Source organism: Serinus canaria, chromosome 5, assembly GCF_022539315.1.
Source record: "Serinus canaria isolate serCan28SL12 chromosome 5, serCan2020, whole genome shotgun sequence".
NCBI classification, from domain to species: domain Eukaryota; kingdom Metazoa; phylum Chordata; class Aves; order Passeriformes; family Fringillidae; genus Serinus; species Serinus canaria.
In genome coordinates, this window is record NC_066319.1 from 57660761 (window position 1) to 57679711 (window position 18951).

Consider the following 18951-nt stretch of genomic DNA (forward strand, 5'->3'; position numbering starts at 1 on the left):
AGACAGTTTTCACATCATACCTCTGCAGGAAAATGTACTTTTTTTAATTATGGGAACAAACTGAATGAGATTCTGAAAAGCACAAACACAAAAATGCTCCTCAAAATTTCCTAAAGGCATTAAAAATGTAAAGAGAACCTGTAAATATTTGGGGAATATTGCCACACTCAAACTTCATGTTGTCACATAAAGCAATTTGCTTATGGATTTGGAATACCACATGTTATATACCAAAAGTATATAAAGTACTATGAAGCATTTTTACAATCCCAGTTAACATTCATTACAAGAATGTATTTTATTGCCAAAATTCCAGTGCTTAATACACTTGGTTATAAATATCTTCACCATTATCAATGGCTCCCTTAAAGAAAAGTTTGCTAGTGCTAACACTGATAGACACAATAAATATCAGGGAAGAGGTGAAGATCACTAAGGCAGATAGACACCTGGAAAAATACAAGTATATTCTGACACTGATTTTCTTTCACTGCAACACCATGAACAAAATCACCAACACTGAAAAGTGAAGAAGAGCCTGTTATGATGATAATTCAATATGCAGCCACATAATTGATCATCTCTCACTTTATTTCCTTAAAAACAAAAGTTTCTTTTGCAAATAAGCCTTTGAACCAAGAAATGAAAGGCAATTTGTTATCCTCACCTTACATTCCAACCGTAGTAATGAACTAAATATAAAACCTCCCCATCATCAATTTCTGTGCTTTTAATACTGGCTTCATAAATTTTTTGAGTCTTTCCACGTCCATATTTTACTTTCACTTTGGTTCCAGTCAGGCAGGGTTCTGCGTCCTCCTCATCTTCTTCACCTTCTGATTCTCCTTTGTTCTCAATTTCTTCCCTGCAGTAAAATGTATTTTAAATGCCCACTAATTAGTAACAATCATATTTTAAAATTTAGAGAACAGTCAATGTAGAAAAAGGCTGCAACAAAAAAAGAAATTAATTTTCTGCACCCTGTCCTGTCTCTGAAGCTTGCTCAGAACCAGATTTTTTAAATCAAGAGCAGAACTTAGGGAGAATAGGGCTAAGTGCCAAAAATATCCAGAAAGTTTTATTAAAATTTAAACACAATTCATAAAGCATACAACCACCTCAAAGCCTAAAGATTATTTTTAAATTAATATTTTGACAATACAACGAGGAATAAAAGTTAACATAGTGTGTGTCTCCTAAACAGCACAGGAAGAACTAACTTCAGTTTCTGAAATATTTGATTTTGACACATTATTTATAAAAAACTGGTACTTTTACCATTGGCTTAACATGCTACAGTTTATTAACTGCACATGAGTTTGAACTGCCATCACAGTGATCCTCTCAAAACACAAACACCATTTCATTGGAAAAAAACTTGATCACAAAAGTGTTCAGCCAAGCTTAAAAGTGTCTGCACAGCTCTTTATTAGATACATCCACCTGTCACTACACCTTTAGTTACTGTTTAAATATTATACTCAAACATATTTTGAAGGACTATAATCAAACCTATTTTCAGCTATAATTCCTTCCCTACTTAAAGGACAATTTAGCATAATTTAGAAGTTACTCTACAAAGAAGCCAGCAAGAAATAAAATACTAGAAAGGACTATGGGTTTGCTTTGAATGAAATAGATTTGTTGGCCTTCAGTGAAAGATCAGTTATCTTGTGGCAAGCAACTCGGAGGACAAGTAACATCCCCACAGCTTAAAGAAAACTTTGGTGCCCTGATCATCTGACACAAAGTAAAAACAAGGAGCCTGGAGCTTCACCAGCCATCAGCAAATCCTTCAAAGCACAGGAGAAGAGGGATTTGCCATTTCTGTTTCAACTGCCCAGGGAAGTGTCCCCAAGCTGTTCCCACCCTCTCACAGCACCTGGCAGACTCACAGCCTGGTCAGCTTGGTGTCTGGAGGTACTGGTGTGATAAAACACCAACACAGCCTTGGCAAGTGAAGTGACAGTGAAAAATGCAGCCTGGCATCGAGCACAAAAAGATGCTTCCAGAAAGTACAGCAGGCTCTACAAGCATGAAATAAAATGTTCCCTTCCCTGCCTGTCTGAGTGAATAAGGCTTCTGATTTTCACACTTCAGTAAGACCAAGTCTGTGTCCTCCTGCCTGGAGAACAGCTCAATCATGGCATAGAGAAACTCAGAGAAGGTGATACAAGTTAGTGCTTACCTCTCCGTCTGCCTCTCTTCCTCTTCATCTGACTCTTTATCAGAATCCTCCTGTTTTTTAATTTTCTTCTCTTTTTGCTTTGGTGTGCTTTTCTTCCCTAGAGGAGTTTCATTTTCTTTCTTTTCTGCATTCTCAGGTGTTTCCTCTACATCTTTGTTTTCTTTGTTACTATCTTTTAATTTGTCTTGGGTTTTATCCTCTTCACCATCTTTTTTAGCAGGGGCTGCATCACGGCCAAGTCTTCTTCGTCCCTGGAACAAAAATAAAATCAGTTTAAGGCACTTGTCCCCTGCTTTCATAAACTCTCCAAATCCCAGCAAAAAAGTGAGACATGCAACTCCTGTAGAGAAGAAAGGCTGGAGATGACAAAAAAAATGCAAAATATTCTAAAATAGTAAAATTAAAGCTTTAAGTTTTTATATCTGCTTCATCTGGAATAATAAGGATGAATTTCTGATTAATTGATGGAGGATTTCAGGACATTTGTTTGGACTGTAATGCTTGTTACTCTGATAGAAAGGGCCAAAATGTCTTGTTCACCTACAGCAATATCATTATTTGAAGTGCTTGTATAGGAATACTGAGGGGAGGCATCTTCAATCCTAACAGTCACCTGTGGACCTCAAGGGCAGAAATTTGTCAGCTTTCAAAAAAAGCTCTAAATATACCATTTTTAAAAGGCACCTTGAGTACTCGAGTCAGTTGCTGCCTGGGACTACCTGCAACTAATTCTTAGAGATCTAGCACAGGATTATCATTTGATTCATTAGAAGTCTCTTGATAGGATCACTGCTTTTTAGTCAGAACAAAGAGCCAATTATTAAAAAGACAAAAAATTCCCTTATTTCTTTATCCTTCTTTTGAGCATTGTCAAAAAGAAAAACAAACTCAAAAATAAATGAACAAAGCTAATGTCAAGCTGCTTTACAAGGAGGACTTCAACAGAATGACATTTTAGTCAAACAGAATCTTTAGAACTTGAACAATTCAAAAGCAGTAATTCTTGTCCTTCAGTAGTCATACTCTGTTGAAGAACACAAAATGTTCTTTTAACATAATTAAATGAGTGCTACAGTCATATTCCAACACCTTTAAAGTACTGTCTGTATTCCTCATGGTGTTCAGTATCCTCCAGCTGATGGGCCACTGATCTGATCTATGTAGCTACTAACACAACCCTCATCTCTATGGCTTTGAGAGACAAATGAAGGCTAAACTTAATGGTTCCTCCTTCTACTTTTGTCTGTATGAGTGTTTCTTCTATTATAAGACAAACTGTGATAAAAACCAGCTGAGAAAAATGGGTCTTCCTTTGATTCTTAGATCCACAGCAGGTTTTTGATATTCCTGTTTCTTGCCAGAAGGCTCCAGGTTCGATGTGCCTGTGGAAACCCTCACCCAGAACCAAGACTGCCCTGCTGTGTTTCACTGTTGTGATGAGAACAGCTCCAAGCCATCCCTGAGCCACAGCACATCCAAGTGAGCCTGAGCAAATCCCATGCATGGTGTGGAATATGAAGGAATAATCAAACCTCACTCTGTGTCCAGGTAGAACAAAGTTAACAATTAACACTCACAGAACTCCACACTGCAACAGTTCCAATTTACAGCTGCTCCACAGGGAAAACCCACTATGGAAACTGTTCACTATACAAGGGGACTTTGTTAAGGACTAAACACAAATCAGTTCAGACCACTCACCCTTGGGGATCTTAGTTCAATTTCTTCTTTCTCACTTTCACTGCTGGAATAATTTTCTTCTGCTTCTTTTTTAACTTCTGTTGGGGGCATTTTTTGTTCCTCTTTCACACTCTCCTCCATTGGTTCCACGTGTTTCTGTGTCTCTTCTACCACTTTTGGTTCATTGTGATGGATGGTCCTAAACTGAATGTTTGCAGAACGGCAGTACTCTTCAAAACCATAAAGATACCTACAGACAAGGAAGGTCCCATTTACATTTCACGGTTTATTTTCCATTTATTGAAGTGCATAAAACCTATTTTCCTGCTCAGTTAACTTCAGGAAAATAACAATAAAGAAAAAACCCAACAAATAACCAAACACAAATAAAATATAAAACCTAGAGAAGATTTTGAAGTGAAACAATTTCATATCAAATGCTGAAAAAGAATACACAGAGGTGCTTCCTACATATTTAACTTCATTCCCATCCAGTTAAGAATTCATGACAGTAATGCCATGCATGAGCTTGTTCTCTGGAAACTGCCTGTGCACATTCTAATCCAGTTACAGGTGAGAGAGGTATGAACTAGCTCATTCCTCAAAGAATTAATATGCAAGTTACAACACACTATCACTGTCACAACACATTTTCCTGTGTCCAAACAACATCATCATTACTTCCACTCTAACAGCAACCCAGTACACATTTACCAATTACTCTTTCCAGGGTAAACACTCTTCTCTGTAAAATACAGACCTTAAACATGTGCCCAGTTCAAATCCCACTGAAGAGAGTCTCAATTTAGTCATCTTCATTGACATGAATATGAATTGAGTCATTACTCATCCCTATTTCCAAACTTCCTTAGGTTTGAGTTAAGAGAATCTCATTCTTCCCTTTTACTCAAAAAGCCCAGTTGTTTCTTGTCCAACTTCCAGGAGGATAAACAATAAAAACAGTTTTTATTTCGAAAACAAGCTTGGAACATGTCATTCCTGAAAGGTTTGCACTGCAAAAGTTACAACACAGCTGAAAAGTGAGGGTCAGAAAAAAAGATTTACGCATTTGGTCAATATAAGCAATGATTTTACTATTTAATAACTCTCACACTGACCATAGCAATGCACACAGTTAAGCCCTAGTGCCATCATTCTACAAATTCTGCAAAGATTTTATACAAATATACATCTAAAACATGTCTTTTTTCAGCCAACACCTTTCATGAAGTTAAAGCAAATGGTATAAAATTCTCCTCAATGCATCTGAGATCTAAAGATTAAGGAGTCTGTTAATGTTAATTGCCATAACTGGCAAAACTGAATCTGCCAAAGTTTATTTTATAAATTTCAGTGGTTTATTCTGAAATGCTGTCAGCACAGGAGGAAAGTGAAAGTTTCTTGGTAAAAAATGAGCAGAATTCTGATGTTTTGGAGCAGCAGGAACTTCCAGCCCTGATTGCTCCCTCCTTTCCTCCACATCAGCACTGGAAAATGCTCAGAACTGTTCATTAACTGAGGAATATCTACTGCTGTCTCTAACTACCAAAAACCTCTTGAATGCTGTACAAGCTACAGCTAGGAAAAAGAAAGGAAAAGTGTTTTCACCACTATCCAATACAAGAACTTACTTTCTATAAGCAGTTTTTACGTTGTAGGAAGCAGCTGAGTTCAAAATAGGAATGCCAAGGTCCATATAAATTTGCTTCCATACAGCACCACTCTCAATCTTTGAGGGAAAAAAAAAGAAAAATGAAGTTTATAGATTTTGTTAAACAAGAACATTAAGGAAAAATATCTAACAGAGCTAAAAGCCAAAGTCTTTTATAACCATTGAACAGTTTGGGTTGGAAGGGACCTTAAAAATCATCCAGTTCCAACCCCCTGCCATGGGCAGGGACACCTCCCACTATCCCAAGCTGTTCCAAGCCCTGTCCAACTGGCCTGAACACTGCCAGGGATGGGGCATGCACAGCTTCCCTGGACAATCATTTATAGATATGAATGAACAGACATATTTAGTTCAGGGAACATCCAGAACTTACATTGTCACACCCACCCTGCTGATAAACCAGCCTAAAAAGTTTGAAGAGGTTAAGGTCCTTGTAGCCCAGAACTGGTGGTTTATTGATAGGAGTACCTGAATAAAATAAAACAGGAACAAGTTATCCCCAAGAACAGCAAGGTGCCTCTTCCATTCCTTTACCACACATTTGATTACAAGTATTCTTCTAAATTTTAAAATCTGTATTTAATGACTTCAGGTATACTCCTTAAGTCAGTAAATTCCAATGACCCATTAAGGCTTCACCCTGCTTTGAATGCATCATTATCTTTGGGTGGTTTATCAGCCTCCCAGCTGGCTGCATCCCACTGTTCCTCTCATGAGCAGGGAGGACAGTCAGAACTGCAGGAAGCTCCAGAGAACACCTGAGGAATGCTGGATGGAATAGAGCAGTGGGTGAAGAGATTCACTAAAACCACCGTGGGCTGAAAGGAACGAGGAAGAAGCAGAGACGTTGGATTAGGAAGAGACACTCAGGCAAACTGTCAGAATGTGGAAAAGCACAAGGACCTGACAGGACATGAATATTTGGGACAGTTCCAGGGAAAAGAAAGAGCTCAGATCAGCTGAGTGGCAGTGACACACAGAACAGTAATTATCTGCAGAAGGAGAAACCAAAAGTGACTTAGGGCAAGTGGCTGCATACGTAGACAATAATCCTCCCAGCAAGGAAGAATGCCAAACCTCCTCCCTGCTGCTTTGTATCTTCCCTCATCTTCATGCAATTATATCTGGAATCATTAAAATAATTTTATAGGACTTTGGGAATACTGTCATGATTCCATGAATCAAAACATTTGTTCAATGCAGAACAAATCTGCTGGGAACAGAAATCTTGCTATAAAGATGGAGAAGGAAAATAAAAAGCAAACAGACAAGGGGAAAGTCTCAGTCCTGCACATTGCTCAATTCACATACTGGCCTGAAAAATATTTTATGGACTGAGTCTTCAAATTCATCGTACAAATGCTTTCTTCTTCTGCCTTGGCAAGGTCCTGACATCCCTACCTGTTTTGTAGTCTGTGAGTGTTTAGGAAAGAGAATGAAAAACCAAGAAAACAGGAAAGTGGGAAGAATCAGGCTACATGAAAGGAACACTCTGGATTAGCCCAGCAGCAGAATGATTTCTTTTTTTTCCCCCCTAACTTAGCCTTTTATTCCCTTAAGGCAGCTTATTCTCCAGAAACACTGGTTATATACACAGGAGGCCTTCAAAATTATATTGGATGAGCTCCAGAACACTTTGCTATAATACATGCTCAGTTTCTAAACCTATGATAAGAAATGGCAATATTGAACAGCTTTTAGATTGTGCTTTTGTGATTCTGTGGTCTAGAACACACCTCCTTAGAACAGACCCTCTTTTACAAAGGCAGCTTGATTTCCCCATTAATTTTAACAACCTCCCACCCTCAAAAAAAGAAAGGGGCAAATATCCAGACTCTGCAAGCACTTCATGTTTCACCCTTAGCTCTGGTCATTTCAAATTCAAATACATCAACACTTGCTGCACTCTGTGCTGCTATGGAAATATCATTCAGGTAGCTGCTGTCAAGAGAAAAGAAAGATGAAAAGGAAAAAGGGCAGCAATTACACCTATAATCTACCTCCACACCGAGGCTACTGCAGGATGAAAACAGTATTTGAAATACAGGATTGAAATTGCAACTTCATGTGTAAAATTTATCAAACCAATATAAAAGACAAAATTCTGCAGGATTGAATACAGATTTTTAAAAAGGAGCATAAAAGCTTCCATTTTCATGTCAGTCTCATCACAACTGCACATGCCTTATGCAACAGCAGCTCTCCCAAGTCAGCAGGTACATCCTGCTCCCTATGCAGAGCACGTGCACTTTTGATACTGTTCTGAAGCCAAGAGTTCAACTATTCTAATTTATTAAGTCTCACTTAATTCTGTAAAGACAGATGTTTAAAATACACTATTTTCTTGTTCTAGCTACAGGAAAAACTAGAATCTTTTAAGTAGTCTCTTCAGGTATCACTGCTCCATTTGTGCACAAGACTAGAGGATGGCACAACTCCATTCTGTGCTGGTTGGATTTCACCATCCATGGACAGACCCTGCAGCTTCCAGCCTAGGATTAACAGCAGCAGAGCTCTCAGCCATGGCTGTCAGCAGCAGAAATTAACCAAGGGCTTATTTAAGAGGCATTGTGAACATAAAAAAGGCTTTGTGAAAGCAAAACAAAACCAAAACACCTCAGGGAGGATTCGAGCTCCCTTTGAGTGCTGTGCCAATAAAGAAGTGGACTGGAGATAAAAAAAAAAGAAGAAAATTCAGTGGTACCTCTGTCTTCCATAAACTTGTAAAGCTGTTGGAGGAAGTTGTCCCTCTCTTCAGGATCAAGCTCCTCCTCAGGCTGTGAAAATAAGTGCAGTCATAAATGAAAACAGCAAATATGCAAAGAAACCATTTATTTGTACAAAAGCCTAAGAGCAAGAACTAAACCCAAACCACTTCCCATTTGGCCCTGAACCCATGTAATGGTGAAATATGCAGAAAACAAAATTTACTCAAGAAGACTGAAGTGGTACCTCAGGAGGAAAAGAAGAAAATGCAGGTGAGGGAAAGCATCAGTCCATGACAGAATGAATGAGTGACCCTCAAAATGAAAACACTAATACACAGGTGTGCTAGCATACCTGCCTAACACAGAAGAGGTCTGGTATTTACAAGACTGAAAGAATTCACAGGAATTCCAGGTTTTGGTTGGTTTTTTTTTTTTTTTTTTTTGTTAGGTTCTTTCTGTTTGTTTGGGGCTTTTTTGTTTAACTCGTTTTTCTTATCCCAACTTTAGCTCAGACTGCAGAACAATTCTTTCTCCAACCATACCTGTTGGATATGCTCCAGACAGCATTTGTTTTGTAATTAAGTTCCAATGCTTGATTTCAGGTTATATTTGGAAAAATCTTTATTGTCACTTCTATAATTTATAAATTCTTCTTATTATAAATTCCTTAGTTTAACCTTTACAACTTAAAGCCTCAAAGAGATAAACACTATGAGATAAATTTATGGCAAGTAATCCACAGCATGAAATAAAGATAATCCTTTTATTCCAGTGAAAATTATTTAAAATACAGTAAATTTATTGGAGAGGGTGGAAGGGGCAAATAATGTCTACGTGCCTTCGTGGAACTTTGAGACTCTAGCAGAGACCAAAAAAAAAAAAAAAAAACCAAACCTTTTTCCCTGCAATGCTTTCTGCATGCCACTTTCTTCCTGCCAGCCTGGCAGTTTGCACAAGGCAGGCTGCAGCTGTCTTCAAGGAAAGACGTACAGTACGTGTCAAAAAATCTTATCATTACATTATTAAAAATAACAGGAATGTGACATGCAGTTCCAGAAGGAAACCAGAACAACAATTTAGATTTCAGTCATCTCTGCATTCTGTAAACTTTAAGCTTCAAGGCAAGGAGATAGGCAGGGAAATGGGGATGTACATGCTAATGCCTTACTAACCAGCAAGCAATCTGCCTAGCATCAGAATGAATCCCAGCCCTGCCTGCTTCACTGAATTCTGAGCTTCTAAACCCAACAGGGCTCAGCTACCATCAGGCAGAGACAATATCTCTGTCTTACTTCACTAATTTTTCTTCTGGAATAATTGGAGGAAATTAAATGTGTAATCACAACGCTGTACAGCATCAGTTACCATTTGCTCAGCACATCACAGGGATTATATAAGGAGAAACAGTTATCTATAGAATTAACATGCTTTTCCAGGTTATCAAGTGAAGTATTGCTATAGAAACCACAGCTTTTTTCTCTCCATCCAGACTGCAAAATAACTTCAAGATCGAGAAATTTCTACCGTCTACTGTAATGTTTACTGGCTGAAGGCAATACAGCTCAAACTGTGCAAACTAAATACATCTAATAACAGTAAACATCCAGAAATACTTCTGAATAGTTGAATTAAAGCCATTTCTTCTGTGTGGGCACAAAGCCAAACCAGAACTGTAGGTCAGAACAGCAGAAATGCACATTAATACAGCAATCTTGCAGCCAGAATTTAGCCCTTCCACTGAGACTGAGTTCTTTCAGTTGAAGAAAAGCAAAAAGGGAAGATGAAAAGTGTTACAGGGTGGGGGCACAAAACCTGGCTGCAATAAGCATCCACCTGTGTGAGAGATCCTGAAGTCTTCACCGGCTTCTCTCTGTTGATGGTGTATGAGCCCCAGAAGAGGGAGGCTGAACTGTGCCTGGTACTGATGCCAGAACAGGCACCAGATCCTTCTGAGAAGTCTCTTGAGTAAGCCCTGAGTGACTGCCACCACAGAACACATCTTGGACCAGCTGTTTTTTTGCTTCTGGCCAAAATGAGAAAGACCAACCCTTCCTGGATATGCTTACTGCAACATGAGGGTAAGATGCCATTTTTTTACCAGGGTTATCTGTTTGGAACTGGACATTAAAGAATTCTAAAGAGTGTTTGCTGTTCTGAGTGAGTTTTACTTTAAATATATCAGCCATCATAAAATTATAGAATGAGTTTGGTGGAATGGACCTTAAAAACTGTCTAGTCCCAACTCCCTGCCATGGGGGTTCATCTAAGCTGCTGTAAATCTGCACCCAAATCAAGGAAACATCTGAGAAATGCTGATGTCAGAACCTGTGATCACCATCAGAGAGCAAATGGAGAGCTGAAACTCCCAGCACTGTTTTCCAGCAGGAACCAGGATGACAGTGCTGCTCTCCAAAACTCACTGCTATTATCCAGACATTTGTGCCCATTTTAGACTGGGCATGAGTAAGTTCACAGTGATAAGTGTTTAAAACCAGTTACTCAAGAGAGTTCTGTCTCTCCATTTCATTGTTTCTTACACAGATGTTGCAAAAAGGGGGAGACTATAGCCAAAGGTAAGTCCAAGTGAAGGGCAAAATAACATGAAAATTTTAAGCTGCAAGAGTTCAAAACTGAGATCTTTCTGCTGTTCATCCAATACCCACAGCTAAATGCAACATGAGAAAAACTTTTTCGTTTCAGGATGAGAGGCTGAATTTCATTTAAATGAAAATAGATAAAAAATCTCTAAGATGCCTCTTTTCTAATGTAAAGATTAAAATTTTATGGGTTTGAGATTTTTTTTCCTCCTTTCTGACAAGCAGGCCACATCTGTTAGGGAAACAGTAAAACAATAAAATTGACCATGAACATTATCTTTTTTATCTTTGTATAATGGACATGTTCCCTTCCCAACTCCATTTCTTATGGTCTTCCAAACAACATGAACAGCATTCATGTATTTTCTAAAACTATCTGGTAAGCACCAACATGAAGCACACAGAAATGTGTAGAAGATTTTGCTTCATTTGGTTTTGAGTCACCTAATTCACCATGAGCTTTGCCTCTGTCCTTAGCATGATTTTCAACAAGAATGTGGCTCTGTTATCCTGACTCATCATTTACTCTACAAAAAGATGTTAAAGCTTCTGTGGGTGCCAACCTTTAGAGCTGAGTGGGAGCACAAAGGATGAAATAGTTCCTTCTACAAAAGAATGAATCTCTACCTCCAAGCACGTACACCCTCAACTCAGGCAATCCGAGGTGGAGCTACCAGGGACAGATCTTTCTTTTATGTTATAAATAGACTGACAAGACCATAAATGCTTCTGTGAAAGAAATGCAGGTGAAGAGGAAGAGCAGCATACACAGGATTTGGAGTTCAGAGGAAGAGATGATCAAGACAAGCTGCCAGAATTACAGTAAATGTAATTTTGTTGCTTCACAGTTCTTCAATGAGATTTCATCATTTGCACATTTGCTTTCTAACGCCAAACTTGAAAACTAATTAAGGAAATGACAAGAATTAAACTGATTGCAACAAGTTAACAGCTTTAAACCACGTGGAGATGAGCATGGTCTTAAAATGTTAATTTGTACCAACAAGAAACCAGAAATTCCACAAACCAACAATGACTCATTCCAGAGCTGTGCCTCAGTTTGCAACTTCCCTTGGAGTGACATTCTGAGAATGCCTCTTTGCATAAAACTGTGAGCAAGGAAGGCTTTAAAGAACATTTGTGCATGGCATGATGCAGGCTGTGCTTCACAGTAGCCAGAACTCCTACAAATGCACACATGCATGAGAAGGAGGATTAGCTAATCAATGTTTAGCTATTTTTAAAGGCTATTCTGTGCATTACACATCACAGCTGCTTGGGGGGTTTTATATATATAAATCACAGAATCTTAGAATGGTTTTTTAAAAAACCATCTTGTTCCATCTCCTGCTATGGGCAGGGACACCTTCCACTAGACCAGGCTGGTCCAAGCCTCATGCAACCTGGCCTTGGACAGTCCCAGGGATGGGGCAGCCACAGCTTCTCCGAGCACCCTGGGCCAGGGCCTCACCATCCTCACAGGATGTATTATTTTTTGTATTTTTTCTTAGTATCTAATAAACTACATCTTTCTGGATATCACCCTTCATTAACATTGAAATGACTCTTTTCCTGTACTGAACTTTCAGAGTCAGCTATTTCAGTGTTATTTTAAAATACCAATAGGTTGCAACAGACATGGCAATTCGGGTATGATTTTATGTGATCTCTCACAGTTACTTAGAGCAAAGCCTACACAGGGAACAAGAACTATTTTGAAGCAAAATGTAAATATTTTAATAGTCGACTATTGATTATTTGTAGGAATTTCAAGCCTCCTAAAACACATCATGGATTTCTCATCCTTCCTTTATGGACTTAATGCTAATAGAATATATGGAAATAACTTATCATGAGAACTGAAATCCTTGCTTATTTGCAGAATAGGAACATTGGAAAATGCCTCTGGCATCTTCCCTCTTCAACCATGTAAAGCAACTGTGACTGATTTTTTGGATGCCGTTGTGATGCAAGAACCTTAAAAACGTTAAATGAATGCACCCCAATTAACAGGCTACACATACATCCTCCAGGTGACTGTCAGAAACAAGTCTTGAAGAAAATCTCTCTTAGCAAACACCTGAAGGTGCCACAGCTCTTCCCTCAATGAGCCATGGAGACCTGGATTTTTTTTCTGAAGAAATTCCTTGCCTTTACTCTGGTCTTCAGTGAATGTATCTGTTGAGAATGTGTACTGAGAAAATATTTGAAATAACTGCAGGTTAAGATCTTCATTCTAATGGAATCAGAATGGCTCCCAGGGAGACAGAGCCAAACCCAAATATTGCTTATACATTCCCTGTAAAACAGGGAGCATTTCAATATTTAAGTTTGAGAATCAAATGTGATGGATCACAGTGGATTCCACAGCTTCCCCTACCAGCACCATTACCTGTCTGGAATCCTTTGCTTCACTACTTTATGTTTAGATTAGATTCTCCTTCCCTGACAGAACAACTTCAAGACAAGCAAATACAGTAGCAGATACAACCTGTTTTGAATAAAAACCAGGTAATGTTCAATATTCTAAAAGCTTCTTTTTCAATGTGGAGATACTGGAGTTGAGATTTTCTCTTTCCTTTTAGCTGCAGTGCATAGACTGCCAAATGTACCCTCCAAACACAGCTGACTATCTTCCTCTGACATGTTGAAAAATGGGTAAGAAGCAAAAGCAATATTCAGGTTTTTATCTGGATTCAAATTAATTGAATGATTCTTTTAATTTTTATTCAATAAAGAATTTATTTTTAAATTAACTCTGGATTTTTTTTACTTTTTATGAAATGTGTTACTAAAATCTTAATAGCTAATAGAAAATAATCCTGAGTTGCACCATCTATCACCAAAATTCCAGCAATCTGAACATGCTGAGTAGCTCTGTGTAATGCAATCCCTGTAAGAGCCCATGACAAGCAATTTCCACATTGTCCTCCTTCCCAGTCAACTCTGGACCACACAAGTCACTCACCAGGGGTGAGGAGGAAGAGCACCAAACCAACCCCATGTTTGTTCCCTTTCCTTAGCTTAAAAAAGCCACGTAAAGCCTGGAAATGTGGTAGTACCAATTCTACCACCTCTTGAGATGGCACAAAAGGCAACACACTTAGAAAGATAGTTTCTGTCAAAATAAAGTTGCAGATTTTTAAGCTAGCTACTGGAAAAATGGCAGGATCTAATGTCAACAGCTACAGCAGATCTCTCTGCTCCATTATCATTATAAAAGATCCTACTTCAGAAAAAATGGGATCCTTTCCATTCCAGAATTAGACTTTTCTGACTGACTTTATCCTGTGATTATATATTAAGTAGGTCTGTGTCCATATGATTATTTAATGATGGCCTATCATGGCTGGGCAGCAGCTGGACAGGCCCTGTCAGCAAAGCTGCTGTGCATACCAAAAGATGGGAATGGGGGGAAATAGAAAAGGTATTTTTAATAATCTTACTTCTACCTCTAATAATATAACCAATTATAGTTCAAAAACAAAAAGCCCACTGAGAATATTCTGGGAGAGGATGGACAGAAGCAATTTTTGACCTTGATTAATAAAAGGAAGCACTGTATAAAATGTAAAATGTCAGTAATTTAACATCTGTATTTAAATACAGGCAAAAACCCCCCAATTACTCACATGTCAAATCTCTCTGCAGCTAGTATTACTGCCTTTCTAGGGGAAAAACCCAGAAATTCCTTAAATTCCCTACATGTTGTCTGTTGCAACATCTAGCACGGCCCACAATTAAAAATATGTATTTTAACAGCTGAACCAGGAATTTGACTTAATGGGCCATCATGTCAGTTCTGCTCTGACATTATCTAAAAAGACTCATATCTACCCTCTGCTACACAGCTTCAGCATGAAGATGCTCACCTTACATTCCTACTTGTCACCTGGAAATAATGGATTCCACAGCTTCTCCTATCAGCACATCCACCTGTCTGGAATCCTCTGCTTCACTATTTTACATTAACATCCTTCTTTAGAAATAATCTCTATTTCCTTTACAGAAATGCCTTTTTTTTTTTTTTTTTTTTAAATCACCAAGCTTCCCCCTCCCCCTTCTTTGTTTGAAACACACAGCATTTTATGCAATAGTCATGAAAAATTATAATAAAAATGGATACCAGAAAACTAGTACAGTAATCCTTGATTTTCAGTGACTGATACTCTGAAATTTTAACCAATGTTAATACAGACAGAGCAATAGAGCCTGCAACAGCTCACACCCTGCAAAATGTGGCCTATTCAGTCTTTTTCACTGCAAACAGAGGGGAAAAAACCCAGAGGATTTTACATTTCTGCACACATTTATCTCAGATTTATCTCATCATACCATTATTCTTACACAGACATCTACTCCATTTTCCAGAACACTGATACTGGAGTATAAAATTCCCATCTAAAAATAGATTTTTATTGTCTTTTTTTTTTTTTTATTTTTACCTGGAAAGATCTCCCCTGGCTTCAAGCTCCACCAGACAGTTCCCAGATCAGAAACCCAAGTCAAACCCCCATTCCCTACCACCACGCTCACATCACAGATTCAAGCACACGATCCTTACCTAGCAGCTGCATTCTTTCAAACGTAAAATGGTTTTACTTCCTTTCTATCTAATCTGCCCACTGCCTGGACATATTTTCAGCCTGACTTCCAAATATTCGCTCGCGTTCGCTCTCTCTCCCCGCGCGGCGGCCGCGGTTAACCGGCATTACTTACATTCTCTTCCGCACGGGGGAAAAAAAAAAAATAAAAAAAAAACAACTAATAAAACGAACTAGTAAGACTAAGGAGAACGCGAGGCATTAGATGAAAGGCAGAGGAAGGGCCAGCCCATCTCCGAGCCCCCGGCCAGCCCCGGCTCCCGCGGCCGCTCCCCGCGCCTGCGCCGCGCCCGCTCCCGGTTGCCCTGGGAACGCCGAGGCCGCCGCCAAGCGCCATCGGCCATTCCGTGTGGGAAGGGAAGGGAAGGCGAGGGGAAAGGGAAGCGGCCTTTGACCTTCTGCCGACACACACAGGCCGCCCCGGGCCTTCGCGGGTCATGGTTTTGGGGTGTATTGTGAGAACGGCGCGGTGGGGAAACAAATAAATCCCGCAGTGCCTCCTCTCCCCGCCCCCCACCTCCGCCCATGCTTCTAAATCCAACATCCAGGTTACAAGCAGGGAGCAGAAATAGAAGAGAATTCTGTAACAGCACTTCTGACGGCATGAAGAAACTGGTTAACTTCATGGAAAAAGAGCCACTTGAAATATTCGAATGCAGAAAAACATATTATGAGAATCATGGAATCACATTCCACGATCTGGGTTGGAAGAGACTTTAAAGATCATCCAGGTCTAACTCCCTGCATGGGGACACCTTCCACCAGATCAGGCTCCTCCAGGCCCTGTCCAACCTGGCCTGGAACAATTCCAGGGATGGAGCAGCCACAGCTTCTGTGGGCAGCCTGTGCCAGGGCCTCAGCAGCCTCACAGCCAAGAATTTTTTCCTCATGTCTAATCTAAATCTCTCAGTCATTTTAAAGCCATTTCCCCTTGTCCTATCACTCATGACCTTTTCCAAAGTCCCTCTCCAGCTCTCCTGGAGTCCCTTTATGCCCTGGAAGGGGCTCTCAGGTCTCTCCCAGAGCCTCCTCCAGGTGAACACCCCTGGCTCTCCAGCTGGAGCAGCTTCATGGCCTCCTCTGGAGCAGCCTCCACAGCTCCCTGTGTGCTGAGGACAAAGTGCCCCAGTGGGGTCTCACGGGAGCAGAGGAAAGGGGAGAATCCCCTCTGTCAGGCAGCCCAGGACACGCTCAGCTCTGAGCCACGAGCGCTCATTGCTGGCTCATATCCAGCCTTTCACCCCCAAGCCCTTCTCCACAGGCTGCTCTCCATGAATTCCTCTCCCAGTCTGGACAAGCCACAGCACGTCAGACAGAAAGTCCATCCACCACATCATTCTATGATTGCCAACCTAACAGGCACAAGGTCTGTCCTCCACTGCTCCTAAGTAGCATTTATTGCCCTGTGAATCAGTTCATAGCTTCAGTCAACCTCCTGCTTTTGCTTGAAATTTTTGTCTTTTTAAAATCACACTACTGTTTTCTGAAACAAGTTACTTTTATATAACCTACATGCATGTGAGCTCTACAGTATTTTATTATCAAGTTATAAAATGGTTAATTATTTTTAAGGTTTCTTAAGCTTAAATTCTTTAATTAAGAAATTATATTTAAATTATTTTTATTTTTAGTTTAATAATTAGTTATTTGAAGTCTCCAATGCAGCCTTTTTTGTTAAATTACAAAATATAAAATTTATGAAGAAGGATTAGCTTTTGTTTTGAAATTTTTATTTTTTTATATATATTACTATATATTAAAACTTTAAATTCTAAGGTTTTTATTTTGTGATATTGCAAGTTTTTATTTAAATTATATACTGATAATTTTAGTGTTATTAATTATTTTTGGCAGCTTTTTCCATAGCTTCAGGTCAAATGTAGTGTTCTCTTGAGGTTTTGTGTTTTTTAGTATAGAAAGCTTAAAATTCTTAGTATCTAGAGTTCTAACACATACAAAGAAAAATACAAAAGGAAATTACAGAAGAGAAATACAAAGATATTGCATTTAAGGTGGAATTAGGTTCCACCTAAGTTTCTAGGTTTTGCCTTTTCTTTTGACTCAAAACCTTTTACTCTTCTCTGCCTTGAATTTAGCTTCTGAGATTTGTCTCCAGTTTCCTCAACGGGTAACAGGAGACAACTTGCCACTGCTCACAAATCCCCACAGAGACAAGTGTAGCAGCGAGAAAATAAGCAGGACTGAAAAGACACTGAAGTGAGCTGAGTCTGAGAATAGTATGTTGGAAAGCGCAGGATTTTCAGGCAAGCAAGTCCTTCAATTATCCCTGAAAAATGACTGAGGATTGTCCAAGAATGGCTGAAATTGAGCAGACTCACCGCTACTTCTTCTGTTTTCTCTTCTCTTTTTGGCTCCTCTTCATCAGTTTCTGCAGCAGCTCCATCCTCCTCATCACTGCTGGAGGACTCCAGGATCTCACTGATGTCCATTTTCCAGTTCCGAGGCACACCCCTGGTGCTGAGAAATGTGGTTGCCTCCTGTAGCCCTAGAGAGGAAAGGGCCCTGGCTTTACCTCATCTGCAGCATTCACAGCCACAAAGCAATTTTTATTTCCTTTTCACCTTCTTGTAAATCACAACACCAACTTAAATGCAAGGAATCCATCACAGATCAAGCACCATGGCTTACTTTGCTCTTTCCAAAATACCACGGTTTACATTTTTAAAAAAATTTTAAAAAAAGAGCACTGCCCAAAGAGATTTGACATTAATGTTTGGAACAGAAGGAAAACATGTTAGTGAGAAAAGGAGTGATGAGACAGGCACAAGTTACATTTGTAGAATGGAAATACCTCAAATTCTTTTCCTTTAAGAGGAGCTCCAAGGATGGAAAACAACAAAGCAAAACAAACCCAGATAACCCCAAAATCTGCCCCTCAGTCACAATAAAAGAACTTTAATAAAGGAGCCAGAAAAACACCCAAAAGAAAAACAAACTGCAATGAACTGTTCAGTGTTACCAGAGAAGAAAAGGCACCAGTTTTTAACACTGCTGACAGAAAAACCTCCAGACATTGGTCTCAACTCTCTCTTTTTTTTTTTTTTTTGAAACCATAAACCATTAGTACACCTTTGGTTCCAAAATATTCCCTTGTAGTAAGGAATGTCACAACCCAATCATGTTCTGCACAGAAAAAAAAAGTCCCTTTCTTCAATTTATCTCAAACCTGGCATCTGCTATTTTTTTTTTTTTTTTTGCTGTTCTAAAGTTCTTGTACTGTGAGACAGCTATTAAGAACAAAGTAGAAGAGAAATCATGTAATATTAGACAAATCAATCAAAACCACCTCAACCTTTCATTTGAAGCATTTTAAATCTTGACTTCTTAAGCAGCTGCTGCACACCTTTACTCAAACCAGATACTGCTGTTGTGTGGGGATTTTCTTGTTGCTGGGTGGCATTTTTAATTACAGTTTTTAATAAATACAATCAAAACATTTCTCCTTAACACATTTCATGTTTTGATGGATTCTGGTATCCAT

General features: G+C 39.2%; 1 protein-coding gene across 2 annotated transcripts in view; it reads right to left on the bottom strand.

The window, feature by feature from the left end:
* The window catches only part of ARID4A (AT-rich interaction domain 4A), a 46905-nt gene that overhangs the window by 8398 nt on the left and 19556 nt on the right, over positions 1 to 18951 (bottom strand). For both annotated transcript variants that reach the window (XM_050974912.1, XM_050974911.1), the window contains exons 11-17: positions 17789 to 17955; positions 8245 to 8317; positions 5914 to 6008; positions 5500 to 5597; positions 3890 to 4118; positions 2189 to 2439; positions 668 to 865 (exon numbers count right to left, since the gene is read on the bottom strand). In XM_050974912.1, the coding sequence (XP_050830869.1) occupies positions 668 to 865; positions 2189 to 2439; positions 3890 to 4118; positions 5500 to 5597; positions 5914 to 6008; positions 8245 to 8317; positions 17789 to 17955 (1111 nt within the window). The remainder of the gene's footprint in view (positions 1 to 667; positions 866 to 2188; positions 2440 to 3889; positions 4119 to 5499; positions 5598 to 5913; positions 6009 to 8244; positions 8318 to 17788; positions 17956 to 18951) is intronic.